This window comes from Colletotrichum destructivum, chromosome 12 (genome assembly GCF_034447905.1).
Source record: "Colletotrichum destructivum chromosome 12, complete sequence".
Taxonomy (NCBI): domain Eukaryota; kingdom Fungi; phylum Ascomycota; class Sordariomycetes; order Glomerellales; family Glomerellaceae; genus Colletotrichum; species Colletotrichum destructivum.
The window spans coordinates 770,956-784,651 of NC_085907.1; the positions used below are offsets into that span (position 1 = coordinate 770,956).

At 53.0% G+C, this 13,696-nt stretch overlaps 3 protein-coding genes across 3 annotated transcripts; all 3 read left to right on the plus strand.

The window, feature by feature from the left end:
* The first annotated feature begins 362 nt into the window (after nucleotides 1–362).
* On the plus strand, nucleotides 363–2,263 carry CDEST_15624 (Putative AAA+ ATPase domain, ATPase, AAA-type, core). Its single transcript, XM_062931779.1, has 2 exons — nucleotides 363–692; nucleotides 740–2,263. Exons 1-2 carry the CDS (start codon nucleotides 485–487, stop codon nucleotides 1,990–1,992), a joined length of 1,461 nt encoding a protein of 486 aa, XP_062787830.1. The 5' UTR covers nucleotides 363–484; the 3' UTR covers nucleotides 1,993–2,263.
* Nucleotides 2,264–10,305: 8,042 nt separating this feature from the next.
* CDEST_15625 (uncharacterized protein) lies at nucleotides 10,306–11,124 on the plus strand (the record flags this gene model as incomplete). The annotated part of the gene is made up of 2 exons (XM_062931780.1): nucleotides 10,306–10,332; nucleotides 10,477–11,124. The coding sequence occupies 2 exons, from the start codon at nucleotides 10,306–10,308 to the stop codon at nucleotides 11,122–11,124; spliced, it is 675 nt and encodes a 224-aa protein (XP_062787831.1).
* A 327-nt stretch (nucleotides 11,125–11,451) lies between these two features.
* On the plus strand, nucleotides 11,452–13,573 carry CDEST_15626 (uncharacterized protein). Its single transcript, XM_062931781.1, has one exon. It carries the CDS (start codon nucleotides 11,599–11,601, stop codon nucleotides 12,496–12,498), a length of 900 nt encoding a protein of 299 aa, XP_062787832.1. The 5' UTR covers nucleotides 11,452–11,598; the 3' UTR covers nucleotides 12,499–13,573.
* The last annotated feature ends 123 nt before the right edge of the window (nucleotides 13,574–13,696 follow it).

Sequence of the window (13,696 nt, forward strand, 5' to 3'; positions counted from 1 at the left end):
TACCCTCGGTTAGATCGCAAAATATCTGTTAGGCCATACACGCTTTCAATGTGATCTCCCCAACCAAGAACTACCCTTTTCAATGGCCACCAACTTGTATTGGACATCATGCATGAACCTGGCATCTGCATGGCAATACTGGAGCTCTCACAGCAACATATAGTACCTGGGCTTGTGGGGGAAATGGAAACTGCATAATGGCCAACAGCTTATGCTTGCCCATAGGTTTCCACACCAAGATGGTCTCCATTCGCTGCCTTTTGCGCCATGAAGATAGCCATGAAGTGCATTATGTGTGCGCTTCCAAAGTTTAAAAGCCTCTGTTGCGCCCTCTCTTCCCGCAGACTCTCTATCGTTCCAATCATATCTGGCCGTGTCTGCTGGTGTAACCGTGAGAAACCTGTCGACGTTCAGAGCTCAAATTTCTGCTAGTGGTGTTTTCAACATTGCCAAACATAATTCACAGATCACTTTCTCTTAAGTCATGCATCATCCAAGTCCTCCGACCCCTCCCCATGTCTCCATTATGGACATCTTCTTCCCGGGCTTTACTGGCGTCACTGCGGCAATCCATCAGCTTCTTAACGGCAACTTAGATGGGTACGCTGGTTTGTTGTGCGTCTGTGGGGTGTTGATGGTTTGCAGCAAGTTCCTTTGCAAGACCGTGGGAGGATTAGTGGACACCTACTTCAGTTAGTGACCGTTCTTAAACCTGAGAAACAAATTTAACATCCTCCAGCTTCAAAGACCAATGTCCACGATCCCGATGAGGCATACGACATGCTGGAGGCATGGGTGTCTGCCCAAGACTTCTCCAAAGATGCTAGCTCCTCGCTCGTTAGTGTTGAAAGCAGAAGAGGAAAGCCCATGTCCCAGCTAAACCCCGATACCGCAGCTAAGAAACATCTTCGCTTTACACCTTGGGGAGAACCTCTGTCTTTTTGGTATCGAGGACGTCGTCTCACTTTACGATGCACGCAAGATAAAGCAGCATTGTTTCCGCGCAACACGATGACAGTTTCGTGCGTCGGGCTTTCTTCGCAGATTCTAAGGGACCTTATGGAAGAATGTCGCATCGAATATCTAAGGCTTGCTCAAAACAAGACCGCGATCTTCGAGCACTGTAACAACGGCTGGAAAAGAACCGATACCAGAGAAACCAGGCCGATTAACACCATCATCATGAACAAAACACTGAAGCAGCTGCTCCTTCAAGACATCCAATCGTTCCTCGATCCCAGAGCTCGATCCTGGTACGCTCGCCGTGGGCTACCATATCGAAGGGGCTACTTGCTGTACGGCCGTCCTGGAACCGGAAAATCCAGTCTTAGCATGGCCGTCGCTGGCTGTTTCAGACTGGATATCTACGTTCTCAGCCTTGCTGCTTTGAATGATGGACAACTCAGTACCTTGTTCAGGGAGCTTCCTCAACGCTGCGTTGTCCTACTTGAGGATGTTGACGCAGTCGGCACAACTCAGTCTCGTGTATCTGATGCCGATGATTTTGACACCAGGCCGGAAGATTCACGGAGGTCATCAAAGCCAAAAGGGACTGTTTCGCTATCCGGGCTCCTCAATGTCCTTGACGGCGTCGCGTCACAAGAGGGGCGTGTACTCATTATGACGACAAACCACATAGAACATCTCGATGAAGCTTTGATTCGATCTGGTCGCGTTGACAAAAAGATCGAGTTCCAGCTTGCAGATGCTGATGTTGTCAGGGAAATCTTCAACACTGTGTTCCAGCAATCTGAAGTGGAGCTGCCCGATTTGGAGAAGCGAACAGACAACAACGAGAAAGCCCGACGACTCGCAGATCAGTTTGCATCACAGGTACCGGAGCTGGAGTTCAGTCCTGCCGACATATTTTTCTTCCTCCTAGCAAACAGAGACTCGCCGTCAGGCGCTTTGGCTGAGGTGAACGCCTGGGTGTCCCGTACTCGGGAGGACAAAGCGCTAAGAAGGGGAGATTCATGGGTTCAGAGTGATTAGTTTGGGGGGATCTATATGATGCACTCTTCTCCTTGGTTTCGCCTTATTTGAAATTAGTCCAACTATTTGCCATTCCTTGTCAACCATACAGACAGCAGCTATCTCTTTCTAGTTCGATACACAACTCAAGTATACTCAGTCCTTCACTGGCCCGTTGTTGAATACAATAAACACCCCTCGTACTACAACCCAGCTTAGAGGAAAGTGTCGTCTGGGGTTGTTAGCGAGGACCTGCGACAAAAGCAAACAGACAGCTTGACCTCGACATGGCGTTCAAAGGTAGTGAATGGGTTAGCAGAGGGGTTTTCTGCGTCACGATACTTCTTAGAGCGGTATTTAAGTGCAGGTGAGGGTAGGCAAACGTCACAACCGGGACTCTTGAGTTCACCTTGGGCGGATTAACGTAATGATCCGCACGTCCTGTTTGCGATTTCAATGAGGATATTCTTTTGGAGCGGGAGCTCTTGGCAGGGTTCCCGTGATTGGATTCATCAGAGACCTCATCCATGATGTGCTGGCTTCTTGGCGGTCACCAGCATGAGGCGCATCATTGTATGAGAGTTGAGCAGAGCTCGTGCTGAGATTCATCGACCTTCTCAAACAGTGGAGGTGCAGGGTACGCAAAAGACCGGAATGCAACCACGGCCCATTAGTCAACACCGAGCTATCCGGCCCAGGGCTGGCTGAGATCTCTGATGCATTCCCTGGTTCATGCAAATACGGCGCAACTAGACTCCGCCGCAACAAGGCTGGGCTTTACCCGGTCCATCCAAGACTTCATTGGTTCGATGATGTTGACAAGGCTCGACCAACAGGCACATTGACGGTTCAAATGTAGCATGGTGACGGAAACTACATGTACCCAAAGCTACCTAAATGCAGCAGAGGGTGATGATGATGATGATGATGATGATATTTAACGTCCGGAGTATCGATGGACGTGCCGGGCGCAGTGCCGACATGGTCTATGCTAATCTAAGCTATGTTACAGGCCACCGTCTTCACCTAACGTTCCTGTTCGAAAGTCGGGCAGATTTCGGAAAAGAAATTGGTTGCCTCCATCCATTCGCACAGAAGAGAAGCTCCCTGCGTAGAGCCTAGCAGAACATCTATGCTTGCTTTCGCCATGCGTTGGCGGAGATGGCGAGGCGTGGCCTTCCGGCCGCGCTTACAGAAGTAAAAGTGTACTGGGCTTTTGCGCCGTCCGCAACTGCAGTTGAGCAGTGCGTCTTGGTGGTCAAATCTCTCGTGGTACGCTGCAAAGTCTCCGTGATGGGACCTTGCTGCATATAGCCTTCCCAGCAGATGCCGAGGAAGGTGAAGTTCGGGGGGCTTGGGATGAGGAACTATCCCAAGGTCGGCATACTGCCGAGGGCAGATTGACGGCCATCTCCTAGCGAAAGCTTGGAAAGCGACTGCTTTAGACTGCCGTTTCAAGTGCGCGAGTGTAGGCTGAGGCTGTGATTCTGGCATCTGTTTGCAGGCCTCCTTGGCTAGAGCGTCTGCTTCCTCGTTTCCCGGTATACCCGTGTGCCCGGGGCACCACCAAATGTACACCCTGCCAGAGATCGTCCAGCTTGCCCGTTCTCTCTGTGCCCAAGAGGCGCAGAGCCCACTAAAGGCCCTAAACCTGGCCTGGCTGCTTCCAGCGCTCTGGGAATAGAGTCCGGCTGCGACTGCGAGGTTGTCGAGGCAGATGTGAACATTGTCTGCCATCCGCGCCGTGGGAGACCTCATGGCTTCCAGTAGGCCCCGAAAAGCGGCTTGCGCTTCTGCGTCAGAGACCTCCGTCTGGTGACCGAGCGGTTCGGATCCTCGGAAGATCTGCCGTGTGGCCTGGTACCCTACCCAGCCTGCTCCGGCGGAGGTTCTGCTACCGTCCGTCGTTTGGGAACCGTCGGTATAGACTACAATGTCCCGCTTTGAAAACGTTCCCAGTCTGTCTGTGAACTCAAGTGCCAGTTCTTCCTTGGTCTTCCTAGGCTTGTGACCGACCATGCTGAGGGCCGTTTGCCAGTCCGTTAAGCGCTCCCAAGGTGGTAGTTCAAGCGGGTCGATGTATTCAGCGTTGTTATCTACGAGATTTGCCATTCGTCGGAGCCTTGAGTCTGGTCCTGGCTTTCCTCTGAGTCTCTTTCGGAGGGGGTGTCGCTCGTCAAGGCGATGGATCCTTGCGGAGGCTTTGTGAAGCTTTGCATCTAGCATCACCTCTGCTGGGGGCAGGGCAGCTTCGCGCTGCAGGATCGGTGCAGGCGTCGTCTTGTACACAGGAAGTGCAGCTCTAATAGCTTTGGCTTGCGTGGTGTCAAGTTGGCGGAGTAGATCGTTGACTCCGTTCGAGGTGACGTGTCCATTCTTGATCCGGTTCCTGCCGGGCCACCATGCCTCGGAAGCATAGTACTGGATGGGCAATACGCAAGAGATCGTAGCGTGGCAAAGCAGGTGTGCCGGCGCACCCCAGACAGTGGTTCCTAGTCCCCGTAGTCCATTAACCACTCGGCAGGCTTTGGCGCAGAGGTCTCTCACATGGTTCTTGAATGTGAGCCTTCGGTCGAAGTGGACACCAAGCCATCGTAGGGAGGCCCCTTGGTTAGCGGCATGGACTGTATGTTGTCTTCCATCCAACAAGGTGACTGTGATTGGCGGGTTTCCGTCTTTGTGCCTCCTGGTGCAGTGGATGAGCTCGGACTTGTCGGTGTCGAAAGTGACTCCCTCTGACGCTCCCCATGCTTGAGCTTCTTCCCATTCTTTGGCTAGCAGGACACAGTTGTCCTCTAGTGAAGTTGAGCTCGCCAGGATAGCAATGTCGTCGGCATAGCCAAATCGGGACCGCTTCCTTCCTGGACGGGAAGTGCCCAGCTTAAATAGGGGTTCGATGTGGAGCATGAAGAGGATGGGGGACACAGGCGAGCCCTGTGGTAACCCACACTCGAGGTCGAAGACGTCTCCCATCTCCCCGTCTAGCCTTATTCTTGCTCTTCTCCCAAGGACAAAGCTCGAGACCCACTGCACGAGGTTCTCCGGCCATCCTTGGCATCGGAGGCGTCGGATCAGCCTCCCTGGCAGCACAGCGTCGAAGGCCCCTTTCACGTCGAGTGTGAGCATAGAGGTGACAAGACCTCTTTGCCAGGCGCACTCGATATCGTGAATGGCGGCGGCGGTGAGGTCGCTACACGAGCGAAGGGGGAGGGCGCCGAACTGTTGGTCGTGCAGTACTCGGTGTTTCACTGTGATCCAGGCAAGCCTTCTTGCGACAAGCCTCTCCAAGCCTTTTCCAAGTACAGACAAGAGCGCGATTGGTCTATAAGAGCGTGGGAGCGCCCTATCTCTCTTGCCCGGCTTAGGCAGGATGACTAGGATGGCTTCTTTGAAACAGGTGGGATGCCAGCCCTCGCGTATGCATCCACTATAGAGCGAGAAAACGGTGTCCTTAATAACGGGCCACGCTGTCTTGAGAGCGGCCGTAGTGATTCCATCAGACCCAGGGGTAGTGTTTCCCGCAGAGAGAACTGCAGTTTGTACCTCATCTTTCGTAACCTGTGGGAAAGGAAGTTTGGCCTGCAGCTGAGGTGCTGGGATCTCTGCTGATATGTCTGCGGAGATAGCAGATCTTCTGAGGAGAACGCGGGCAAACAGATCGCGCTTCTCTTTCGTTTGTGAGACGAGCGTGGCTGGGTTATTTTCGTCTCGGAGGGGTGGGATCTGGAAGGACCCTGTGGCCTTATGCCACCCGACCATTTCGAATACGTCTTTGCCTGTGGAGGCTGCGGCGATCTTCCCCCTCCAGTATGTGTCCTTCGAGCGGCGTAGCTCATGGAGAAAGTCCAGTCTGAGAGCATCCTCCTCATCTAGCTCCCATCGACAGTCTATCCCCAAGGCGCGAAGTCTCTTTACAGTTGCTCTCTTCGTCGTGTAGGCTTGGTGTTTGCGCGCACAGCTCTCGTTCCAGTATGGCCTCCCAGGCCCTCTGCCCAATGTGCGCTTTGTAGAAGCCGTGAGCGCTTCTACGAGGGAGTCCGTGAGCCGCTGTGCTAGGAGGTCTAGTGCCTGTGGGCCCCTTGTGTCGCTTGCAATATGTCGTATAGGTTGTAGGTTTCGCTTCAGCATGTCGAGGAAAAGCTTCTCATCCATCGTGTCGAGCCGGAACTTTCCCGCGGTTGGACTGGGTAAATCGGTTGGGGCCAAGGGGACCCGGGTAAGCAGGGATTCGTGGTCTGATGTCGTGTGTAGGGACGTTTCTATGCTGGTGGATGCCCCATGGAGGTTGCTGGACCCCCAGCATAAGTCTAGCGTGTTGCCGTCTATGTGCGTAGGCTCACCTATCGGCGACAGCAGGACAAGTCTGGCGTCTTCTGCCCATTCTACCAGGTTGTCCGCGTCAAAGGAGCTTGTTGCCTCGGGCTGCCATGTCCAATGGTGTAAGTTAAAGTCCCCCGCGATCAGTACTCGATCCTCGGGTTTGGGTTGCCGGGCCGCTATGATGTCCATGACAGCCTGGCCGTGTCGCAATGAGCCACAAGGGGCGTTGTACACGTTGATGACTGTGAGGACTTCCTGCGTTCCTGAGAGGAGTCGTAGGAAAAGCAGGTCTGTGGATGGAACGGGTAGAGGCCGTATTTGTACGCCTCGTAGCCCAACTCCTCTGCGGAGATAAGTAAGCACCCTGGGCCGGTCTTCGGTCCAGTTATCCACCGGGGTGAAAGTCTCAAAAGCTGGGTGGAATCTTGTGAGCCTCCTCTCCTCCGAGCGGATAGAGGGCTCTTGTAGTAGGAGTATATCAATATGGGCTGCGTACGCCAGGTTCAGTGCTGTTTCGTGGGCAGATGGCCGCCTGCCCACGTTCGCTTGCATGATTTGCAGGATTTTAGATGGCCGCGTTCTCCTCCTGTGTCTCATTTGCTGGGGTACAGTCCATCGCTTGTCGTTCATCGCCGGAGTGTCGGTGCGACTGCTGGGTTGCAGTTCTCCACGATCTTTCTCCCTCGGCTCGAATGGCCCGTAGCTGTGCCTTGTTCCTCCTCTGGACTACGCCCTTCACCACTTTGGGTTTGATAGGGCACATCGCATCAAAGGCGGCGTGGGGTCCGTTACACGACGGGCATTTAAAGGGGCAGTCACAGCCATCGTGACCCTCAGTGCCGCCGCAAGGTGCCCGATGTTGGTCGGTCGTGTGGGAGGGAGAGCTGCACTTGAGGCATCTCTTCCTTCTGGTACACGTTCGTTCGTTGTGAAAGCCGCCGCAGCGGTGGCATTGGGGAGACCTCTTCTCCTTCGGGAACTGCAGGTTCACAAACACGCTGGCCCCCATCAAACGGAGGCGTCTTGGTAGTTGCTTTACGGCTTCCGCCTTGAACCAGGCTGTCACCGTACCTAGCCTTTCGGCTTCGTCTTTCCTGGAGAAGTATGCTTTTTCCGGCTTGAGTTTCGTAGTGGCCTGGATCTCTTCAAGGAGCTCCTCGGTCGTGATTTCCAGCTCAGTGTTGGTTAGCAGGCAATGCCTGGTGTAAGGGACGTTTGCGATATAGGCTCGAATCCAGGTATCGCGCTGCTCGACCGCTTGCGCCTGGAGAAGGGCAGCAATCTGATCTCTGTTGTCTAGCAGGACTTTTGCCCCATCTGCTGACGAAGGTAGGAGTGCTAATCCTGTCTTGACATGGTCGATCCCCTTGAGAGCTTCCCGGGCTTGGGTACTTAGCTTTTCTCGAACGAAGATGTATATGTCGTAGGCTTTCTCGTTACGAAGCGGGCTTTCAGCTGGCAAACGCGCGAAGACGCGCAGGTCTTTCGAGGCCGCACGGTTTGCAGCTTGTTGTGCGGTTAGTTTTGCGGTTTGTTTTGCGGCTTGTTTAGTTGGCGATGGTTCAACCTGTTTTCTGGTCAGTGGTTGGCTCGCCACCGCCGCGTATGAACGGACTGTGGGCGGCTGGTTCTGGGCTATGTGTAAGGGATGCCCTTGGAGACTCAGGGGAGCCTCGCTGGGTCTTGTGCCAACAGCATGCATGGACCTTGCTAGACCACGATTGTCCCGGTCTGAACGCTGTTTCTCCTCCTGAAGCTCTCTCTCCAAGGATTCGATCTTCTTCAAACAGTCTTTCAGGAATTGTTCCCTCTCAGCATCCCTTCGTAGGAGATCCTGGACGAGATTCGAAAGCTTGTTGATCTCTTCTTTAAGCTCAGCATTGTCCTGGTGATTGACTTGCTCAACCACTCTGATCTTTGCGGTCGGTTTCCGGACACGTCCCGATCGTCGAGATGTGCTGGCGTCCCCGTGAACCGTGATCGATGGCCCTACATCCAGGGAGACGGCCATGATCTTGAGTTTCAGCTCGCGTGGGCTGCTGATGAGAAATGATAGTGTGGTGGGCCGGAGCCCTCTATAGTCTTAACAAATACTAACAGTGGGTACCTAGGTGCCGAAATTTTTGAGGTCGTTCTCGCAGCAGAGGGGTCTCTCTTTTGTATATGGCGCAATGGTACAATTCCGAATTCTGTCACATGGCCAATATGGGCTGCCCCACTCACCTGGCGGCTAAAGGAGACCATGGCCCAAGCCGAGCACGAGCTTCGCCGAGAGTGTCCCCAACGGATATGTTTAGATTGCAGACACAGGCGTAGGCAGCAGTGTTGCAAGGATCTATGGACCATTCTTCTCATTATAGAATGCGCTTATTGCCCATCTCCTCTGCAGCTTTCTCGCACATATTCCCGCAACAATCAGTCTAGGTGCAGTGTGTTCTCGCAGTGCAGAAACCACCGGGCTATTGCTTCCCCTTACATCATTAACGAACTTGATCAATCTCCTCAGCTGATTGATACATCCCTCCCCCCAAATGTCACTAGACAAGAAGTCGAAACGGAAAGAGCTCCTGGCTCAAATGAGAGAGCTCTCCTGAGAATTCGGCAGAGAGCATCGTGGCCTTGTTAGATGCCAGGCGCTGTGGCGACAAGAGACGACCAAGTCGTATTTGCAGTAACCTCCTCTCGTATCGATACGCGTCGGACCGGAAAGTCGACTTGGGCAAAGAAGTTATCACAATCTCAGTCTTCGCTAACCTTGCCCATTTCCTGTCGAAGCATGACGTGTTGACTCTCGCCCAAGATCCTTTTTACTTTGAAAAGGCTAAATAGTCTTTGAAAGACAAGGATATCCCGCAATCTTGGTCAGACTGTCTAAGAGAATGGAGCAAGGCGAGCCCAGAGTTGGGGTTGGAGTTCTACTGTGGTACGTTTGACGAAAGTGGGTAATTTGTTTTCTGCTAATAAGACACATCTAGAAGTCCGAGACGTACGGGCGAATCCAAGAAAGCGAGGAAATGGCACCACGGCTCCTCAACCAAAAAGGCAGCGCGTAGTCTCACCGGGCGGTGATAGTGATACCGCGGCTGCGGCATGTCCGCCAAGCAGCGTTGCTGTTAAAGCAAATCAATCAATCAACTTAACCAAATTGACCAATCAGACTTTAGTCTGCCCTTCCACTAGCCAATCAAAACTTAGGCCGAACTTGATTGATTGCTTTAACAGCAACGCTGCCGCCAAGCGAAAAAGCTGGCGATCCTAGCCCGAATGCTACACTAGAACACAAGGCTGGACACTTAGACGCAGCTGAAACAACAGACGCCGGACGATCTAGTTGGAATGAGTCCCTGGCTACCTCAGCAAACGCCAAAACGAACAATGGACTAGTAACAGATGTGCCAGGGTGGAGAGCTGTGCACAATCAACAGACACGACCAGTGGCCAATTCTCCCCTCGCAGAAAGCAGTCAACCTCGCTCAGATGGCCACCAGAATCAGTCCGATGACAGCGCTGCCCTAAGTTAGAGACTCGGAAGAAGATCATGACAGCGACTCTTTCCCGATGTTATGTAGCTGTTTACCCTGTTCAAATGTTTGCGGACCTAATCAAACAGAAGGGAGATAATGTGATATTCTCCCGCCATCCGACACACATAGACAGCTACTGCTCGCACCAGATCGGACTCAATGCTGCCAGTTTTCGTATCCGAGTTTCTCGGAATGTTCTAGAAGAATTAGGATGTCATCTTGGAGGCAAGTTGGAACCGAGCGTTGTACTTCGACGATACTAACGAGGCCGCAGGTGATGATCTTGTTGTTGTATCATCCCCTCTTGTTGCACGTTTGTTCGATGTTGGAGGCCAACACAACGCAACTTCCATCTTTTAGCAGCTAAGAGGCAGCATCACTCATGTCAGGAGTGGCTGCGATGTTGTCTGGGACTCAGCGCCGGATTGGGTTTCCTTCTTAAGCCACTTGAGATCGATACGCTCGCAGGTTTCAGAACTGTCCTCGCTGCATGCGATGCTCTTATAATATCCAGTTGGTAAGAATGTAGCCGCTCCTTCTGGTGGTTCTATGCCTTCTTCTTGATCCTTTTTTCTCTCTGGTCCCAGAAGGAGAAGAGTAGCCGCGAAATTTAAGCACAGTGTCCATTAGCGCAAGGAGACAACCATCAACATACCGACAGGACTGGTCATGGTGCTGGTCAGACCATGAGGCACCTGTCAGGGACGCGGGAGCCACAGGGAGACCGGAGGGGCGCCGGGGCTCCGACAAGGAGGATTCGGAGCCGGAGTCGGAGTATACTTGGAAAGGTGGATACCAGTGGGGCAATACGGGGGCGCCGGGGGGGCGCCAGGGGTCCGCAGCCTGGGAATCGGAACGGAAGATTGGTGATCCGTCGCGGGATTTAGTAGCTTCAAGGAGGGCCTCAGCAGTCAGGGTCAGAGCCACAGCCTGGACTGTTCCAGAGACCGATGCGACACCCTCAACCGATTCGCCTCAAACAACACAGGACTTGGTCTCAGAGCTTAGCCCAGAGTCTGCGCCTGAGCCTGAGCCCGGGCCCGAGCCCGAGCTACCAGCGGAGGCTGCGGCCGAGCCTGAGCGAGAAGCTTGGGCGGAAATCGTACCAGAGCCGGAGCCCGAACCAAAAGAGCCTGAATCCGCACTAGATCTCGAGCCCGAACCAGCAGACGCCGAAAACTCTCAGCCTGTTGATGAAGCTTGGGTGAAGCCCATAATAGAGGCTAAGCCCGATATACGGTCCAAGAAGGGGAAGAAGGCCAAGAAAGCGAAAAAGGGCGAAAGCCAGGATGCTTGCTGCTTGTGCTAAATTAGCCGCAGTGATCGTCACATATCCCCACGAGAAACGCAGCCTCCCTCACCATAGTCTTGCAAGAGTGAACAAGTCCAGGGAGATGTGTGAAAAGGGATTGGCCAACGCGTTGGTCACAGACCCAGTAGAGTAGTGTCACTTGATTGGCCAGTGGGCTTGCGCTGACTCACACAGAGAGATGGTGCACTTGATCTGTCCCGGGGAATCTGTCTTCAGAGACTGTGAGCCAATCAATGTCTCTCTTTGCCCCTCCTCTCCTTAAGGCACGGTCCCCATAAGGACTGGCCTCCCCCAGACGATTGCATAAAACACCAGCGATCAACATTGCCACAACGTCAACACCGAGAATTTCCAGTCACCTCATGGTTGTTTCCACTACCACCGTCGTGATGACATCAACCTCTCCTCTCTCTTTTTCTCACGAGAAGCAATCTCAGCTACTCTCGCGCGACGATTACATCGACTTGCGCAATGCCCAGGACCAGTTCTATCGACCTCGTGCAACAGGAGCTAAAAACCGACATCGGCCTCGTCAAGCAGGAGCTTAAAGAGTTCAAGGATGATGTCAAGGCCCAAAACCAGCGCCTTGAGGCCCAGAACCAGCGCCTCGAAGCCCAGATCCGTCAATCACATGCCTACATGCGAAACAACGCCTTAAAGAATCCAACTCTCCCCATCCGCCCTGTCATTGTGTATCGCCCTGAACAAGGCATCCTCGAACCTGAACCTTCACGATTTCCCCGAAACGCAGACGAGTTTTATTCCTTGAGGGACCCTCAAACGAATCGACACCGGTCGGTGTTAGCGTATCTCGCTGCCTTCTACGACGTTCAACTCAGAACTGCAGACTATCCTTCAGAAGATGACAGTAGCGACGACGAAACATTCCTCGACCGCCCTGATGTTATTGTAGAGAAGCTGGAGGACATCTTTGGCTTGAACGAAGATAAGTTAGTGAAGTTTAGGGGAAGAGCACGCCAATTAGCAGCGCAGAACCCTTCGAAACCTGTCAAACGCTTGCAAACTTTCCTCTCCGACGAGCAACCGATCCCTAGACCACGCCGACAGAGACTTGAGCTGCGTCCAATTGGTGCCGAAGATGAAAGGCCACACACTCATGATAACGGAGGCCGCCAAAGTCCCAAAAGCGCCTCTTCAGAAGGCTTGACCAATGCCCGTCTCGGATGGGGAACCCGCTCAACCCCTTCCTCGCGACGACTCCGAATAAATCGTACTCAAGAGCCCGAGCCTGTGCCTGTCACACCCGAACCTCAACCCAGGACACCGAAGTCTGATTCCGAGATACCCGAGCCCAAGGCGACAGTTAGCGACAGCCGGACACATGCGTTCACGAGTCCGCGGGAACCATAGGCTTATCCCACTGAAGCATGCTGATAGAACCATATTATAACACTCGTTCTGAATCCCGTCGCAGGAAAACCCCTGCCATAGTTCGACTACCCACTCCACGGGGTTTAGACCGGAAGCTTCAGACAATCAGCTCGAAGACCTGTCACCGTCGCGACATCTTTATGACGACGATGCCTTCATGATTGAGGAGGACCTGCTCGACCATCGACCAATGGATATTTCTGTCTGGCTTTCAAGATATAGTTGATACCTGGCATACCTGCCCTGTTTTTTCCCCACAACGGCATAGGTACAAGCTGGTAACGCAGCTCCCCTGGCGCCTTTTAGTCACGACCCCAGAACTAAGGCCTATCAGAAACCTCAGTCGTAACCCCAGGTCCAGCTTCCTGTTGCCGCAGCTTGTCTATTCCCAGCTTCGCTTTGAACTACTTAATTTACGGCACACCTTGATATAGCAAGCCTGGGAACAACCATTTACAGATACAAAGTTGATCTAAACATCAAAGTGTTTTAAAGAACTTCCTTGTTGGCTTCGTCCCCTGTCAGACCTCACGCGACACACAGGAGCTCTCAGGGCTGCAGGGCTATCTTTTCCGAGTTCAATATCTAAGACGAGTTGTGTATCTGGCCTCTAGACACTCGTAGTGGACACCCTCTTTAAACAGCCGTCGTGGGCATTCTAAAGTTGTCCCCTCTTGGTTCAATAGCAGCTTCAGAGACCTGGAAATGAAGAAAGTACAGATTCTATTGCCAGCGGATGCTATGGACTGTCTGTGATACTGAACTGTTAAGCGCTTAGTAACTTTTACGTCGATGTGCATCCCCATGCATGCTTACAGGCGCCCGGGTTTGAGGCTGATTTGCAGCCAAAGCTAGGAAATGAACGGGTGCCAGAAGAACCATTCAATGATGAGATACGACCAACTGTTACATCGACATGGGGTATCAGGCGCCGTGGTGACAAGAGACGACCATGTTGTTACGCACCGAACCGGAACGTGGACTTGGCAAAGGTGGCATCTCATTTCACGTCCATGCACTGACCTCCCGTTTGAATGCTAGCCACGTAGCCTAAAATGTGACAAACCGTTAACACGGACGACCGGAAACCATTAAAATCCATGAGTGATTTGCCCACCCTGCCCCGGTTCATGCATGTGTGGCACAACCAAGGGTGTGGCTAGGCCCCTCGGCTAGT

What these genes read in the sequence shown, in the direction of transcription:
- CDEST_15624 (XM_062931779.1), top strand. Translation starts at nt 485, where the DNA reads ATGCATCATCCAAGTCCTCCGACCCCTCCCCATGTCTCCATTATGGAC. An exon ending in ATTAGTGGACACCTACTTCA is followed by an intron (nt 693 to 739) that starts GTTAGTGACCGT and finishes AACATCCTCCAG; the next exon opens with CTTCAAAGACCAATGTCCAC.
- CDEST_15626 (XM_062931781.1), top strand. Translation starts at nt 11,599, where the DNA reads ATGCCCAGGACCAGTTCTATCGACCTCGTGCAACAGGAGCTAAAAACC.